Below are 18,622 nucleotides of genomic sequence, written 5' to 3' on the forward strand. Positions count from 1 at the left end.
TAACATAGTTGCACCGTGTTTCCTGCGTTTCAGCAAACTACGTTGTTGATTATATTCTACCTTTGCCCATTTTCTATTCAAAACATCAATAATGCATCATTTCCTCATCTTAAGTCTATTTTCCATGAACTTTATATCCACACAAAGGTGGGAATGAGCTTTACAACTCTATAAAGTCACTTATGACTAAGTTCCTATAGGTATTAACCTATTAAGCCACAAATTTGGCAATACATATCATAAAAATCCCCATTTTACCCCTATGGTCCCATTGCACTGCTTTACGATGTTATTCACTTGAACCAACTTTATACCCTATCCTAAAAATGACTTAAATGTATTTTAACTAATTAACGAAACTACATCTTCATATTTTCATGATATTCATACAAATTACCAAATTACCCATTTTGGTCAATTATTCACCTATAGACAACTATTTCAAAATTTATGGATGTTACAGTAACTCCTCCTTAAAATGATTTTGTTCTCAAAATATTTTCAAAATTTTCATGGGCATCCTTTATTTAATTCCATGATTTCTCTCATGGTTATTTCTAGTCTAACTCACATTACACAATATAACAATCTACTTTGCTATTTTCTTGCATTCTTATTTAACTAATAAAATTTCTCTACCAATCCATTTGCAATAGATATTACAGCATATCCTAATACATTCTTAACCTAATATAGCCCATTTTATGTACTTGGTAGTATTTCTCATATTTTGTCCTACATGGAACAATCATTTACATATACCTTTTTTTTAGCTTTCTTTATGTAAAAGTGGTTCTAAACATATATCATTCATATTCAGGTATACAACTGGTGTTTCCACCATACCTAAATATTAACTTGACCATTTATCTCAATTGTGGTTAAACTATAATTGTTTCCTTATCATACATCTACAAGAACATTTCTCTTTCGATATGCATAATATATAGCACTATATGTACTACATATGTTTTACCATTTCTATTCATGTTGCAAGCTACACCATTCATCTTAGCACTCTTAACATGAGTAATTCTCATACATAGTTCAAACGTATACCCCCACATCCAATCTTTGGTCATTAAATACCAGTCTACCAATCAATACCATGCTAGAATAGTACACAAACTCTATTATAAACTACATTCGAGCGATACGCACAAGAGAGTGCAACCATCATAAGAAGAAAAGCAACAACCATTCCTGCACTTAACTACCTTATCCGTTACTAGAGCATTATCGGATAAAATGCTAAAGGAGAAACTTTAATGGTTACAATCCTAATATCCTCTTGCATATTAGGTCAATATTCCCATGTAATAACTCACATTTTAAAAAATATATAATATCAATTTCTTTTACAAAGTAAATAGTTTTTTTTATTATACAATAATAATAATACTAAAATGGAGTTTATACAAAAGTAGAATACAAATTGTAAATAATTCATAAAAATATCATAAGTAACATAATATTACATTCATCCATACAATTCCATTATATCTTGTGCAATAATATCCTGTATCGCTTCCATATACGAATCATCATTATTCATGCAACATGTAAATGGACTTTCTTCATGACCTTCACTACTAGCGTCACCTCTTGTGGGATTGTAGTATTCTTGTTGTGCCTTGTTAAATGTTTCATCAAACCTACTAGCCTTTCTAATATAGTTATGTATCACCATCGATGCTATCATAATATGCACTTGGTTCTTGCACCTGCAATTAAGATGCATGTCTCTTAATAACACCCATATAGCTTTCCATACTCCAAAAGTTCTTTCAATGATATTTCGCAATAATGAGTGGTGATAGTTAAATGTCTCTTTCGATCCACAAGGCGTATGCATAGCAACAGTCTGTCCATGTCAAAAATTTGGTATATGATATCGAATATTAGTACCATTGTATGGAGCAAGATACCCTTTAATATTTGGGTATCCGACATCAACAACATGCTATTTATCTGTAAATAAAACAAAGATTTGTTATCCGTTTCAAAAAAGTATTAAAAGCATAGAACTTGTGTGTATAAAAAAATTACATTAACCACCCCTTGGATGTGGAAAATGAAGATTCGGTCTTTGTAAGGTTTCATTGAAAATTATTGTATCATGTTCAATCCCCTCCCATATGGCCCACACAAATGTAAAATACATGTTAAAATCACAAAAACCCATTATATATTTTGTAGCATATTCCTTTCAACCAATGTACTTCATTTCCTCCTTTTATGGAACTGATGCCTTTATATATTTTGGAACATCATCATTATATTTTTCGGCTGGTTTGATGATGTTGACACTCATCTTAAGTACAAATGCCAAAAATAAATGGAAAAGCCTATGAATCGTTTCATCGGAATGATTAAAAAAATTATTGAACACATCTATTGCTACATCCATGAGCCAAAGTCATAACACATGATGTCAAAGGATAACACAAATCATTATTTTATTAGTAACTTAAGGAACTCCATCTTCGCTTCACCATTCATTGGAAACTTAAAAGCTTCACAATTTTGGTTTTTGGTGAAGACAAGCAATGCTTGTGAATACTCTTTGGAACCTTCATTGAAACCGGAAAACTTCATGACAACCGCCATGTAATGTGATATTGTAGGCGAGTAATTATTTTGTAGAAACGTTTGTGTGCTTTTCGTTGATATGGCATCCAATAAAGCATCTACTTTTTCCTCATAAATTGAAGTTTTACTCTTGGTTGATCGGTTGTTGCCGACATTCTTAGACTTCTTCCGTTTACCTGAACTACTTTCAAGGAAACCGATAAAAAATAGTTCATAATCTAAATTGATTTCATCACTATCTCATTTGCTCTCCATATTTTCTTCATTTGAAACTCTAACAGAGTCATAGTCTGATTTCCAGTGGCAACAGAATCTCAAAACAAAAGAACATATTTAGTGCCGAACATGCTAAAATCCGCGTCCCTAAATTTGGCACAGTCTTTATTCGTCTACAAAATAAACAATGTTTAATTCATCGATTTCACTATGCAATCATAACATAAAATAATTAAAAAGAATAGTAAAGCATACATTTATTTTTTCCTCCCACCATTCAGGCCATGCATCTATTAAGCTTCTCGTCCCACCGATTCCAGTTTCAAGCCTCATTAACCGGTCATAAAGGTTCCGATATTTTTTCATGTTGTCCCATTTGTTTTTAAGTTGTATTTTGTCATAGGTTTCCCTGTTTTTTCCTTCATATGTTTTCCTATTTCTCCCACCCAATCTTATTGAAGTGACCACCATTTCTATTCATTTTATTAAATTCAATCATGCACACATCAACGAACTTCTTCAAGGTTTTACTATCCCATACACATTTTGTTCTATTCTTTTTTAGATGGTTCACATTTAACAACATTAGTGTAGTTTTCATCCATTATTTGAGAATTACATAATATGAAGATGTAAACAAACTAACAATTAACACAACTAACATCAAACCAAGGCAATGCAAACACATATAACCACTTTCATAGTTTCACAGTTAAACATATAACCAATGATTTTTTAGCTTTTAGAAAGCTCTAAATTTTGTCTATGTAAAAGCTTCAAAAAACTGTTTCAAAGGCTATTTTAAATGCCCAAATACTTTTGTAATTTTGCTGTTAAAAACCTTGAAATGTAATAAAAAAAATCATGATTTTCTAGCTTTTAGAAAGCTTCATATTTTGTCTATGTAAAAACTTTTCAAAAGCTATTTTTAGATGCCTGAATATTTTTTTGAACTTATTAGTTTTTTGAAAAATTAATAAGCTATTTTTAGAAGCAACACCCCTTAAAAATGATCCAAGTTAAAAAATACAATTTTGAACAAAGGAGAGGGACGATTACTTTTAAGTAGTTTATGGGTGCCATATGTATATCAATGCAGCGTAAATAATACAAACTTAGGGGGTGTTTGATACCCGTCTGACTGGGTCTGAGTCAGAGATATAGGCTGACTCGGTCAAATGTCTTACCCGGTCAGCTTTGTAAGCTGACTGGGAATAAGAACGCTTCTACCCCTCTGTTATCTTTCTTCCCTCGTTATCCGATACCCATTCTTTCAATCGTAACCTAAAAAAAAAGCGCGACACAAAAATCGCCGCCTCCTCCATCGATAGCTAACCGCCATCTCACTCGTCGCTGCCATCTAGCCGCCATCTAGCTGCCGTCTCGCCACCATCTCGCCGGCTAAAGAGAACTCGCCATCTCCGAGCAATTTCTCTCGCTTTCCCTGTCATTCAAGATCACTGTAATTCATCAAAAACGGGTAAGCTAATCTTCTCCTGTTATGTTAATACTATTTGAAATCAGAATCGCTTATGCTATCATGTTATGCAATCTGATGTATAATGTATAAAATCAGAATCCGATTTGCTCTAATAAATCTGAAATTTTAATTACCTGTATCAAATTGAAGCTTTCCCTTTCTTCTTAATAATTTTTGAAATCGGTTATGCTTGAGAGCTAGACTTTTATTTCTTGTTTGCCATTGTTGTTCACAAAGTTGTAGCTTTCCCTGTATCAAATTCCATAGAAACAACAGGAAGAATAATAATTGGTTTTGAAATAAAAAATTGATTTGATTTGAGTTGTTGCCCTTTTCTTGTGTGTCATATTTGTTTTGATTTGTTTTGAGTTGTTTCCCTGTATCAAATTGCATAGAAGCAAGTCACAACAGGAAGCTTTCCCTTTCTTCCTAATATTTTTTGAGGTTAATGTTTTAGGATTTGATTTATTTTGAGTTGTTGCCCTTTTTGTGAAATCAGAAATCAAAAATTAGTTTTGAAATAAAAAATTGTTCTTTTCCTAATTTAAGCCCTGTTTTGCACAGCAACAGAAACTATAATTATTGGAGAATAATAATTTTCTTATGCAAAGCCCTTCAAATCTTCTTTCTCCATACATGATTTCACCTAACACCCAAAATCTCTTCAATAGGCTATTTGACTAGTTAAGATTCACACTTTCAAACTCAAATTCAAAACAAATATGCTGTATCATTTTATGTGATGACATTAATTTGGATTATGTGAGTTTAAGCAATTAAAACACTAATGATGAGTTACAAATTATGAGATACATAAAGTAAATATTTTATGTAAGAGATCATCTTTGTGAATTGTGACAAAGTAGTTTTTTTTTTTTATATGGATACACGACTACCTTCCTATCCCATTATAATGGAATTTCCTAGGTATGTTGTTGTTTTTTATCAAGTAAATAGTTTTTCTTCCAAAACAGTTATTCTTAAAAATGTATATTTATATTTGTATAGACTAGTATGGATTAGTCGATGATAATTGATAATCCTGGGAAAGAGTATAAATGTGGAAATTTAGAGGGTCATTTTCCATTTAATATTTATATGGTTAGTTGGGACAGTTGGAAGTTTGGATGTACTTGTTTTTATAGGGAACAAATGTGCGGATGCTTTCGAGTTACATCAAGTGTATGCTACTCCTGAAGCCGATCCGCTTAAGAACTCGTCAGATTTCCCAATATGCTTCCGCGGCTTCACAAGAATTGTCTGCACCTAAAGCGGTCTCCACAACACCACCAAAGGGGCTTAATTTCTACATCTCTACCCTCCAAACTTGTGCCTCTGTTGATCAACTTCATAAACTTCACGCTGAGATTCTCAAGACTCACTTCTCCCGGAACGTATTCCTGTTGACACGTCTAGCTCACGCTTACCTCAAATTTGGTTGCCTGAATATTGGAGAAAGATTTGTTGTCAGCATCATCAAGAACCCACCTTTGTTTCTTTGGAATGAGAGGATCAAATGTTATGCAAGGAAAGGTCGTTACAGAGAGTCAGTCGATCTTTATTACGAGATGGTTCGAAGTGGATACAAACCGAACGCCTTCACGTTTACATTTGTGCTGCCCGCTTGCGCTGGGTTGAAGTCGGTTAAAGATTGTCGAAGGGTTCATACTGATGTTTTGTGGTTCGGTTGCGAGTATAACGAGTTTGTTATCACCGCTCTTATTGACGTCTATGGGAAGTGCGGCGATTTAAGTTCCGCACGCCAACTGTTTGATGAAATGCCAGTGAAGAAAACCGCAAGCTGTAACGCCCTGATGGCTGGGTTTGTACTGGATGAGAAGTTCGATGATGCCTTATCACTCTTTAATGAAATGAAGAAGTTGGGGATCCCATCAGATACCATTACCATGGTCAGGGTACTTCAGTCATGTGCCTCTTTGGGTGCTTTACAACAGGGAAGATGGGTGCATGAGCAAATAATAAGGACCCAAATGGTGGTGAACGTACAATTAAGTTCAGCTCTGATTAACATGTACGCTAGATGTGGTAGCATAGAAGAAGCCCATCATGTGTTTGAAGAAATGCCAAAAAAAGATCTCATCGCGTGGACATCAATCATATGTGGGTATGGAATGCATGGACTTGCCCATCTTTCAGAATCTCTTTTCCTTCGTATGGTGAGTCATGGTCTAAGACCTGATGCCATAACATTTGTTGGAGTTTTGTCAGGTTTTAGTCACAATGGCATGGTAGAAAAAGGGTGGTATTATTTCAAGAAAATGTCTGATGAATTTAATGTAAAGCCTGTTTTAGAGCATTATAGTTGCATGGTTGACATGCTTGGTAGAGCTGGCAGATTAAATGAAGCCGAAAACCTTCTGAAACATATAACTGTAAAACCTGATTCCATGATATGGGGTGGGCTGTTAACCGCATGCAAGATTCATAAAAATGTTGAAATGGCTGAAAGAGTTGTATCCAAGATTCTTGAATTGGATCCAACTAATGCTGGATGGCATGTGCTCATGTCCAACATCTATGCAACTTGTGAGAAATGGGATCAAGTTGCCAAAATGTGGGGAAAAATAAAAGATTTGAAGTTGGAAAAGCAACCCGGGTGGAGTTCCATTGAAGTTACAGGCCAAATTCACACGTTTCTTGTGTTTGATCAATCACATGTGATGTCAAAAGAGATTTATAGTTATCTCAAGTATGTAAAAGAACGGATGAAAGTTGAAGGTTATGTTCCTGAAACAAGTGTTGTGTTTGAAAAAGTTGATGAGGAAACGAAGGAGGAGATGGTATTTTGTCATAGTGAAAGATTGGCGATTGCATTTGGGATTCTAAGCACTTTGGATGGTGATGTGTTGAGAGTGATGAAGAACTTGCGGGTGTGTGTGGATTGTCATAATGTTATTAAGTTTATATCTCGAATTGAATGTAGAGAAATTATTGTTAGAGATGCGAAAAGATTTCATTGTTTTAAGGATGGTGTATGTAGTTGTGGAGATTATTGGTGATAGTCATTATCGATATATTACTTTGAAAATATTGTAACATCTGCAATTTTGTAATAACTAACAAAATTAGAATGGAAGTAAATTCATTTATTCAATCTCTCACGAAGAAAGAGGATCGTATAAATTCCAAGTAATCTCTCACCGAAAAAAAAAAAATCCAAACCTACAACTCCTATTCAAGTTATCCAATAATTACATACTATAATTAAAAATGTATTTATTTTCGACAAAATTGTAAGAATGGTCCCTATGGTATGCATTTTTTTGAGGGTTTTGGTCCAAACCATGACTTTTTTGGATTGATGGTCATTTTGAGCTAGTTTCGTTGCGTTTATGATCCCTCGGTAAACTAAAATGACTTTACTACCCTTTGGTATTTATTTTCTATTTTTAAGTTCATTTTTTTTAAATCTAATAATTATTTATTCATTTTAATTATTAAAAAAATGAGAGGACCCACCTCTCTCTCTCTCTCTCTCTCTCTCTCTCTCTCTCTTTTCCATTTCTTACGGTTCTTTCTTTCTTTCTTCTTGATTTCTAACTCCTTCTATTCGATCTGGATTAATCTATTAAATCTCTCACGAAAAACGAGGATCATTTAAATTACCATTAATCTCTCACCGAAAAAAAAAAATTAATTATCCAAACCTACAACTCCTATTCAGATTATCCAATGATTACACACTATACCATTCAGAATACAATTAAAAATGTATATATTTTCAACAAAATTGAAAAAAATGGTCCCTATGGTATACATTTTTTAGGGGTTTTTGTCCAAATCATGATTTTTTTGGATTGATGGTCCTTTTGAGCTAGTTTGGTTGTGTTTTTGATCCCTCTGTAAACTGAAATGACTTTACTACACTACACTAAGGTATTTATTTTCTATTTTTAAATTCATTTTTTTAAATTTAGTAATTATTTATTCATTTTATTTATTAAAAAATGAGCTCTCTCTCTCTCTCTCTCTCTCTCTCTCTCTCTCTCTCTCTCTCTCTCTCTCTCTCTCTCTCTCTCTCTCTCTCTCTCTCTCTCTCTCTCTCTCTCTCTCTCTCTCTCTCTCTCTCTCTCTCTCTCTCCCTTTTCAACTGCAAATCAACCTGCAAATCAGATGAGAAAAATCCAGATCAAAGAGGCAAACCCACGTCAAAAGTGAATACAGATTCAGTGAAGCATCAACATCAACATCATCTTCAACTACCCATATTCTTAAACGAATGTATATAAAACCAACAAATAGTAGGAGAAAAGTTTTAAACCTGCAACCAGAAGAATGAGATGGGGTTTCATCTGAAGGAGATGTGTTTCTCATTTAGTCTCCATGATGTTGTAATTGATTTTTCTGGGTTTCTAATCCATTTTTGGAGTTAGTGATGGACGAAATCTTTGTTTCATCCTCAACTTGGTTTAATCTCTATTCGGTTCATTATCTAGGCATGTAATGAACAAACAAGTTTTGGTTTGTGAAGATCTAATTTTGACTATCTGAAACCTAATTTTGACAATTACGATGTACAAGTTTCTTTTATCTACCATTTGAAGGAAAATCATTATTCATACAAGAAGAAAAGATAGAGCAGAAGCGGAACAAACAACAAACCATTAATGACTGCTGATGTGCAGGAGAGAGGAATAGAGTTGGTGTCAATAGACACAGACAATTAGATGAGATGATTGAGGCGGTTGAGAAATTTGAATGGTGATGGAGAAAGAACAAATGTTTTTATGGTTGAGAGAATGCCTTTTCTAGGTCGAACATGGCAGCAACTTGCAGCTTGTACACCACACTCCGCTCACCTGCACCACCGTCAACAGTGGTGAGAAAATACACACTCTCACTCAGACTCGCTGAATCCATCGATAGTGAGTCTCACAGAGTTGATTTCTTCACCTAGGGCTTGGAACATATCTGAGAAGGTTTTTAGCATCACAACCATAGTCACATGGAACGGGGTTCGCTCCGGTTCAGGAACGGGTTCGCGGTTCGTAGTTCGCTAGGTCCCCAAAATCCGGTACGAAAGGGGGTAGGTTCATTTCGGTTCGATACGGTATGATGTACCAATTAAAGTGGTACGATGTACCACATAAAAAATCATTAAGTCCAAGACTCCAAGCTCCAACAAAAATATATTGATATTAATAATCAAATATTAATTATTCGATAAAATTCTTTAATACATAACCCATTAGACAAATACCATCAAAAAATTCAAAATAATTAAGACACATAACTAATCAAAATTAGTCTTTCCTCATTGTCTTTCCATTCCCATTATCAACAACCTCTTCAACTAATTAAGTTTTCCCACTGCGATATTGAGAAAGTAATATGGAATTGGGATGTTCTGATGAGGATGATGAAGTCGGTATATGCAGTGACTAAGAGTGTAGAACTAAAATTTGAAATAAGAAATTAGTTATAATGACTTTTCGTATGAAGTGAACTATTAATGTTAATCTGAAAATTGAAAATTGAAGTCAAACTATTAATATAATGTGAAAGGTGAGAATTGAAGTCATTAATTAATGGTACATCGAGCCATGCATCTAAGGTGCCATGGCGAGTTCGTGTTCCCAGACTATTTAAATCGCGAATAAGAAATAACTGATACATCGACCCACCGACTCTTGGTACAAAATCGGGTACGCCTTCAATCACGATCCAGATCGCGAACCACTAACCACCGGTGATTGGTACGCTTTTGTACCGCGATCCAGTTCGAAACGATCTAGTTCGCAGTTCATGGCTAGTTTAGCGAACCAAGTGACTATGATCACAACATCAGCAATAACCAGTCTGAATCCTCATTAAGGAAAACGTTATGGAACCATGAAATGAGTACCAAAATTTCAAAAATGTTTTTCTTTTAAAGAATCTTTTCTGGGATTATTAGGATATAATTATGCTCCTTAAACGTATGACATATAATTTTTAAGAAAAGTGATGAATTTTGTTGGGGGTAATTTATGATACCTGAACATGGAAATGGAAGAGATGAAGAAGACATTGGCAAAATGGTCATTATCATAAATTTAACATACGGGCTGGTAAAGTTGAGAACAAGAGACCAAACATAGTATTATCAAACAATGAAATGAGAGTACCATATTTTCAAAAAGACACTATTTTTAAGGATTTAGTGTTCAGCTATGCTCCTGCAACATATTCGGAAAGAGAGAAATTTTGTTGAAATTTCATCATGCTCCTTGAAAATGGAAAAGAAAGAGACGAAGATAAGGACATGTTGTTTAACATCTAGGTGATGACCCAGGTACAAAAAGCGATTGAGAAACCATGAAATAAGGACCAAATTTGAAAAAAGATTCCCTAGCTCTTGGACATAAACCAGCAACCTGACTATAGAAGTAAAGAGAGGGAATGCTAGACCTGAAATTAGTAGATCACATTTTAAAAACTCATAAATATATTTTGCCTTGTGGAATACACAAATGCAAAACATGAAAACCTCAGAGATTATAAGAAAAAATAAACAATATCAAGTTATAGCAAAAAAGAATGTAACAACATACCAGATGATAAGACACAAATCCAGAAAATATAAGACATTTTAATCTAGGTAGCACATTATCAGTGCAACACTTCTTGAGAAAAAAAAAGTTATGTGCCACATATCAGGAACAATACACAATCTGATATAAGCTTCTTTTTTTTTTTTCCAAAATTCAGTTGGACTTAAAAGTAAAGATTCAAGAACCTTGATGGAAATCCATAGAGGAAAAAGGCGGACTAAAAACTAATGAATCAGTCCGACAGAATTCATATTTTCTTTGCAATTTAAAAAAACGGAATAAAACGAATTTCGTTCCTATGGTATTTTTTCCATTTTAATATACTCCCAAATTAATTGTCCACTTTTGACTTTGAAGTCTTTTTTCTTCAACTTTGACTTTAAATATTTTTATTTGTGTTATATATTACTTGATAAAACTTATAACAATGAAAAGAAATTTAAAATACAATCCATTCATATATTTTGCATCAAGTATTATCATTTGATGTCAAAGTTGAAGAACAAAGACTTCAAAAGTCAAATGTGGAAAATTAATTTGGAACGGAGGTAGTATGTAATATATTTGTCTTAGTTTAAATTATAAAATTGCATTTTGTACTGTTTAAAATTGTTAAATATTGCTACCAAAAGAATTTACCATTTGATCAAACTTCTTTCAGCTTCTCCTTGATCTGCTTTAACAAATGAAGAATCTCAGGTGTCTGCACATTTAACAAATCAGAACATTAGAATGATAAAAAGATATGAAAATGTATAAGGGAAAATTAGGTAAGTTCAACGAATCCATCTGTGTAATTTCTGATACAGAGATAGCAATAGCTGCTTTAGCATTTCCTGAACTCCATTTGGTTACAAGTTAAAGTCCTGCTTTTATCAGACATAATCATCTCAACCTGACCAAGCTCTTAAGCATTTCATCGGTATTGATTGGATTTCAGAGTGACAAAAGTAGTGGAGAACTTCAACTAAAAAATTGAAGTTTTTCTCGAATTACCCTAGTTGTCCACTAAAAAAATAATAATAAGAAAAAAAAACTGTTAGTGTTTCTTCAAGTTAACGATTGTTGTTTTTGGATGAAAAGCTATAAATACATTGCTCTTATGAATAAATATTAAAGAAAAAAAATCTATTAAATACTAATAGTAAAACAAAAGGTCATAATAGAAGATTAAAAAAAGGTACATTGTGTCTCAAGTGTGTGTTAATATGTTAGATTTTGAAGGTATAATTTCATAAGAAATAGTATCATGTTATAACTGAAGTACAATATTAATAGAAAATAAGTGAAGTTATAATGCTAATCAAGTTTAGCCTTCAGATTAACAGGAAAATAAACAACTTCTTAACAGGTTGGATTTTGAAAGTATAATAATATAAGTAGTTAGATTTTCGAAAAAAATCTTAATGGTAAAGAAATTAGAAATACATGGTCTTACTAGAAAAAAGAAATTAAAACAATGTCTTAATATGGTTGATTTTAAAAATGAAATCCGCACTTAATATAACTGGTTTGGTTTGGTTTAGATAAAAAGAAACAATAATAAAAAGCTTATTTAAGCATCATAGCTGAATGAAGAGGTTCCTGTAAAAAATGAAGTTTTTTTTAACAAAATTCTCGTATAAAATATTTCTATTAACAAAAGAGAATTGTTTAATACCTCTTTACATCACCAACTTGTTTTTAACATTTCAACCCACCACAAACCACACCATTTCCCGAAGTAATAAATAAGCACATGTTTTAGGAAAATGAGGGGTATTTCTGGAAATATACAAACATGGTCATAGACTCGTAGCTACCTGCATATCACTTCCATGTTTTGTCAGCTAGTAATCAGTGGATAGAAGATGGTAATTTCCTAACATGAAGGCATAATTAACCTTATTTGAGATTCAATGATAAGAACACCCTTATTTGTTATTTCCCACAATTTCCCTTCAAAATTTAACATATGTTTTGAGGGTTGTTGTTATCGTAACCAATTTGGTGATATCCATCATCATTGGTAAAGAAACTTGCTGCATCATCTGATGATTCATCTCTGCCTCTCTTGTTGCCATTATTCAAAATGAATTAATATTTTTAATATGAAAATCAACACAGAAAACATTACATGACTAAATTTAAATCAATGAAGCTTCATTCACTTAAACATTTTATTGAGTGAGATTCAATTATGTGGAAAGATGCAACTTCCAATAAGAGAAATGAATAATTTGACAGTGTATTTATTACTCACTAACACACGAGAACTATAATTACTCAAAGCCTGTTAAAAACTAAAAAAATGATTGTTAATGAATAGCTATGGTGTCTTAATATGAAAAATAAAATAAATATAAAGTATAATGTTATAATTGGTAACCATGGTTAAACAAGTTTAGATTCTAAAGTAGAATGTATTAAAACTACATTGTCTTAAAAGGGTGGATTTTGAAACTATAAGTTTACGATTTGGGGTATTATTTTGCAGGCAATTGGTTAGATTTTGATAGTAAACTATCTTCACAATAAAAACTTTGAATTTATAATGCTATAAATGGTATCCAAAACCAAACATGTTTAGTTTTTCAAAGTACAGTGACCTAATAGGAAAAATAATAAAATTACAATGTCTTCATATCATAGGTTAGATTATGAAAGTATAATATTTTAATATAAGATTTTATAGCTTAGCATCTAAATAACATTCAACTACAACATACAAACGTAGGGTTTGGTTATTTACCTTGGCACTGTATATGGTCATTTAGATTTTTCTCCAGCTTTTCCTATCAAATAACCACAAACAAATTAGAAATTAAATACATAAATAAAGCTTTACTTACAATCTTTAGAAATTTATATAACATGGGGAATCAATCTATGTGTTGATAAGTGTGGCAGGCAGATTATGTGACCTTAATAATAAGGTGTTGTTGTTAGCCAGCCAACATTACAATAAGATTAGAATGGAGTAAAAATATTAATAGACAAATCAATACATGATTGAACCTCACAAACAAACCAACTACAACTACAATATGTCAAACCTAACACATTTAGACCAAATGACTCATCCAACATTTTAACCATAGTTATTTTACTAGTAAGACGCAAATCAATGAAAGAGAAACAAAGAAAAACCATTAACTGCAATTTTTTTCTTCAATAATAATGGTATCTTTACTTAAATAATTATTAATTTCTTAATCTGAAAAGTTGAAAGTAGAATACTGTAATAGAAAAAAAAATGAAACTAGGATACTTAACACAAAGAAAGGAAAGTAAGTTGTTATATATTGCATTTAGCCCTAAAAAGAACTGAAACCATAAACAAAAGTAAGTTGTCTTTTATTTTGTTAAATAATAATCTCCCCCACATACCATAGCATAGGAGATGAAAACCCTTGTTCTACCACTAACTACCACAACAACAAAATCTGTAACTATGGTTAATGAAATGTAAAGGCCAGAGGGTTTACATTAAGTGTGTATATATGAATATGAAATCTACAGTTGATAAAAAAAACAAACAAACCATGAACAGCAAAAATGTACATTGATTTAGGCAAAATTAATCCTACATGCATGAAACGTATGTATCAAATCCTAACCTTCTTGACTGTTTTTGAAAACATAATCCCCAAAATCAGAGTTTCTTCAAGTTAACGATTGTTGTTTTTGGATGAAAAGCTATAAATACATTGCTATTATCAGTAAATATTAAATAAAAATTATCTATTAAAATATTAACAAAAGTTGCAATAACAAGATCATCAGAAAGAATGAGATGAAATCCATACTTTCTTAATATCATTGGTTTGGCTAAAAAGGTAACAACAATAAGATCCCTGTTCAAGCATCACAGCTAAATAAAGAGGTTCCTTCAAAAAATTTAAGTTTTTTCACAAAATTCTCATATTTTTATTTTTATTCACAAAAACAGAATTGAATTATTACCTTAAACACCAACACCCTCTTTATATTGACCACTTGTTTCTAACATTTTAACCCACCAAAGACCACACCATGTGGCATTTCCCTTCCCTGATGTCTAAATTTGCCAAAAGAAAGTACACTTTTTAAATAAATATTTTTTTTTACTAAATAACAAATATAAATTGTAAAGAATTACCAAGCATACTAAATAAGTGCTGAAGGACTTTTCCATGCAATATTTATCATTTTTTTTAACTAAATAAGCACATCATTTTCTGGGGATAATAAATAAGCACAAGTTTTTGGAACAGAAGGGTATTCCTGGAAATACAAAAACAGGGTCATAGACTCATAGTTATAGCTACCTGTACACCTGAAGTAGTAACTGTATCAAGTATCTTCTAAGTTCCATTCGCAAGAGAGAGATCTTGGAAGCTCCCATGAAGACAAAGTTCTTTTGAAGAGGATCTTGAAAATACATTTGTGTCTTCTGATGATCTGAAACAATAACAACAATAATTTTTAAACATATCAGATATCAGATGAAACTTTTTTTTTTTTTATTAATGAAAGAGAAGAATTTTGTTGGGTGTTATTTAATAATGAAAACCCTTGTTGCTTGAACATGGAAATGAGAGAGATGAAGAAGACAAGGGCAAAATGGTTCATGTTTGAAATAAATATTTAATATCTGTGTTGTTAAAGTTGAAAACCCATGGACCAAAAACTGTTATGGAATCATGAAATGAGTACCAAAATTTAAAAAAAATATTCTTTTTTAGAGAGACTTTTCAGGGATTATTAGGATATAGTTATGCTCCTTAAACATGCAAATAGAAGAGATGAAGAAGACATTGCCAAAATGGGCTGCTAAAGTTGAGAACAAGAGACAAAATGAAGATAGGTAACTAATTGATTATAACAATTGATTATAACAATGAAAAAAAGGAAAATGCCATTAAAAATGAAGATAGGTAACTAATTAATAATATAACAATTGATTATAAATATCTGCATTTATAGAGTTGTATATTAGGATAAATAGGGGTGAGAATAAAGAAGAAGGTGTAAGATTCAAAAAAACAACATTTGGTTGTAAGGACAAATTTAGTCTTTTTAATCAAGAAATAAAGAAAGGAATTCCAATTCTTCCATAGGAATGATAAATCTGTTGAATACAGATTTTGGTGGAGTTTAATGGAATCCAATTCCATCCATTTTGTCAACCAAGTGTGTAACTTAAGGAATCTTCCATTCCAATTCCTTCAGACTTCTATGGAACCCTTGAACCACAGACGCCCTAATTAAGTTGCTCTTAGGATTAAAATAGAAAAGGTAGGAAAGAAAAACAACATGCTGATATATAAAACTGTTTTTTTTCAGAAAGAACCTCACCCACATCCTCTTTGCTGAGCAAAAAGCCAACATGCTGACCAGAAGAAGCATTAGACATATGTCAAAAAATCCATGTCATTCAACTTTCACTTTATGAAAAGATGGAAACAAATTGTATCACATGAAATGCACTAACATTCAATTCCCATGGATTTAGTTCATGATCAGAAGCAGGGGTAACTGATTCATGTTAAAAAGATCCACAAACCTGTTGATAGGATCCGTGTCATTTAAAGAAACAACCAAAAGGCCTGCATATTCATTATAATTAAAGCCATGTAATTTAAATGGGAGAATGAGAAACAATGCACTTTAAAAACTTACATGTAATAGATGATCAAAGGCTTCATGGTCTGCAAAGGATACATTGAGTATAAATTCTTTATTGAAAAATTGGAACCATGTTGATACAAAATCAGGTTGAGAAGAAGCTACAGGGGCAAGTAACTAAAAATAATTTTAAAATGATAACATTTAAACTCTTAGAATTGTGTGTAAAAACTTACAGATGGGAATAGTTTCTAATTTTATTTATATTGGTGATGGATGGCTCTAAGTACAAGTCTGAATCCTCATTGTTTCCTGCATCATCAGTAATAACCTTTTTTTAACTGCTCTTTTGTCAGCTACTTGAATGAGAAAACACTACTAGAAGGTTTTAAATCAAACAGCTAACACTACATGGTTAAATTGGCTAGTAAACGATTACTTAATAGGAAAACATAGTAACATGTGATGAATGTTGTGAACATGTAAACATATACATTTATTTATACCTCAACATTTGGTTGTCCATCATCCAATGCATACAACATTAGCAAATTGAACTTCTGTAGCCTGTAAACGATATGGAAAGGCTTTTTCATTATTACCCTATTAGACATTTTGCATGTATATTAATATTAAGTAATCAGCAAAGTACAATTTAGTTTCTTGCCTTGACTTCTCCAGTTATCCTATCAAATAACCATAAATTAGTAACTGAAATACATATGGAAGCTTTACAATCTTCAAAAAGTCATGTAACATGGGGAATCCAACTATATTTTGATAAATGTGGCAGATTATGTGACCCTAATAATAACCCGTGACAACAATGTTGTTTTGTTGTTAGGCAATATTAAAATAAGATTAGAATCGAGTAAAAATGTTAATAAACAATCAAAATGTGATTTAACCTCATAAAACAAACCAACAAACTATAATATGGTAAACCTAATACACTCAATGACTCAAACCATGCAAGAGTTTGACCAGAGTTATTTTATTACTCAAGTGCAAATCAACAGAAGAGAAACAAGAAACAAAATAATCATTATGTGATTAAATCTTCCACAAAAAGAGATTTGAGTAAAACATCGTGATCTGATAAAATTGGTTATTCATAAGAACACATTCTGAAACAAGCGTACCAGACACGCTAAATCAGATTTTACAGTGAAAAAAAATCAATAAAAAGATAAAGAAGAAAACATTTATGAAACGGACAACAAAACTACATGAAAACTATGTAGTTTCCTTCTGTTTTTAAGTCGCAATACAACTTGTATAGTTAGAAAACTAGAGTATGCTTCGATTTTTCTCGTATCCATACATACAGAGGAGATTACAACATCTGAAATACAGAAAACCCTAGAGAACTAAAATAAGAGGGAAAAAGAATGAAAAGTTACAGATAATTTCTTAGGATTACCGACATGGTTGTGAGTGTCTTACGAAGGGTGGGGGTGCTTGTGTCTCCGGTGAGCTGAATTACAGAGGTCGCGATGAGTCGTCTCCGACGGTGTTCGGAGAACGAAGCGGGATGAGTGAAGTGAAGAAGGAAGAGTGGAGAAGGTAATATTTTATGCGCCAATACACCGACCCAAACCTTCTGGCTTCCCAATTCCAACGGTCATTTATAAAACCAATTCCAAAATTAAAACCTTTCTAACCTACACGTCTCCGGATCGTGAGTTTTGTAAAATGCAGTTTGTTTCCCCCCAACTACCATATGTATTCCAAACAATTGACATAAATGGTCCCTGAATATTATAACTTTAACCCTCTATTAAAATTTTCTAGTTAAATCTATATGAAATTACTTTTTTGCCCTCAACTTTTTTTAATTTTAATTATTATTTTTTGTTATTTAAAAAAGAAATGGGCCCACCACTTAGCCCCACCCCACCACTTCCTTCTTTTCTTATTTATTCGTTCATCAACATGCTTCTGGTTTGTGAATTGTTCCTATCCATCGTATCATTCTCATCTCTCTCCCCTTCTTCTTGATAAGCCAGACATTATGTGTATTTCCTTTGGTTCCATTGCAATATCACTATGTTTTTTAAAAAGTTGTACAATTCTATTGAATGGAAGGTTAATACATGCTTTAACTAGTAATTGTCTTGTTCCTCGTGATGGTAGAGATTTATTATAACTCGTTGCAATTAAGATCTAAAAAAGTAGTACTTGTAGGAGG

The 18,622-nt window shown here is 32.3% G+C and overlaps 1 protein-coding gene and 1 long non-coding RNA gene across 12 annotated transcripts; one reads left to right on the forward strand and one right to left on the reverse strand.

The window, feature by feature from the left end:
• Positions 1-4,020: 4,020 nt before the first annotated feature.
• Positions 4,021-7,403, forward strand: LOC111917819 (pentatricopeptide repeat-containing protein At1g08070, chloroplastic). The gene is made up of 2 exons (XM_023913462.3): positions 4,021-4,288; positions 5,434-7,403. The coding sequence occupies exon 2, from the start codon at positions 5,449-5,451 to the stop codon at positions 7,306-7,308; it is 1,860 nt and encodes a 619-aa protein (XP_023769230.1). The 5' UTR covers positions 4,021-4,288; positions 5,434-5,448; the 3' UTR covers positions 7,309-7,403.
• Positions 7,404-8,822: 1,419 nt separating this feature from the next.
• Positions 8,823-18,107, reverse strand: LOC111917821 (uncharacterized). Of its 11 annotated transcripts, none has more exons than XR_008231450.1 (12): positions 17,855-18,107; positions 17,084-17,117; positions 16,938-16,998; positions 16,668-16,743; positions 16,486-16,514; positions 16,298-16,412; positions 16,162-16,195; positions 15,132-15,264; positions 14,442-14,881; positions 12,503-13,616; positions 11,482-11,850; positions 8,823-10,699 (listed from the first exon to the last, which is right to left on the reverse strand). It is a non-coding gene; the product is annotated as an uncharacterized LOC111917821 (long non-coding RNA). The 11 variants fall into 11 exon arrangements; XR_008231449.1 differs by lacking the exon at positions 8,823-10,699 and having other exon boundaries at positions 10,706-11,850; positions 12,503-12,894; positions 13,574-13,616; XR_008231447.1 differs by lacking the exon at positions 8,823-10,699 and having other exon boundaries at positions 10,706-11,850; positions 12,503-12,644; positions 12,726-13,616.
• Positions 18,108-18,622: the final 515 nt, after the last annotated feature.

Source organism: Lactuca sativa, chromosome 4 (assembly GCF_002870075.4).
Source record: "Lactuca sativa cultivar Salinas chromosome 4, Lsat_Salinas_v11, whole genome shotgun sequence".
In the NCBI taxonomy this organism is placed as follows: Eukaryota; Viridiplantae; Streptophyta; class Magnoliopsida; order Asterales; family Asteraceae; genus Lactuca; species Lactuca sativa.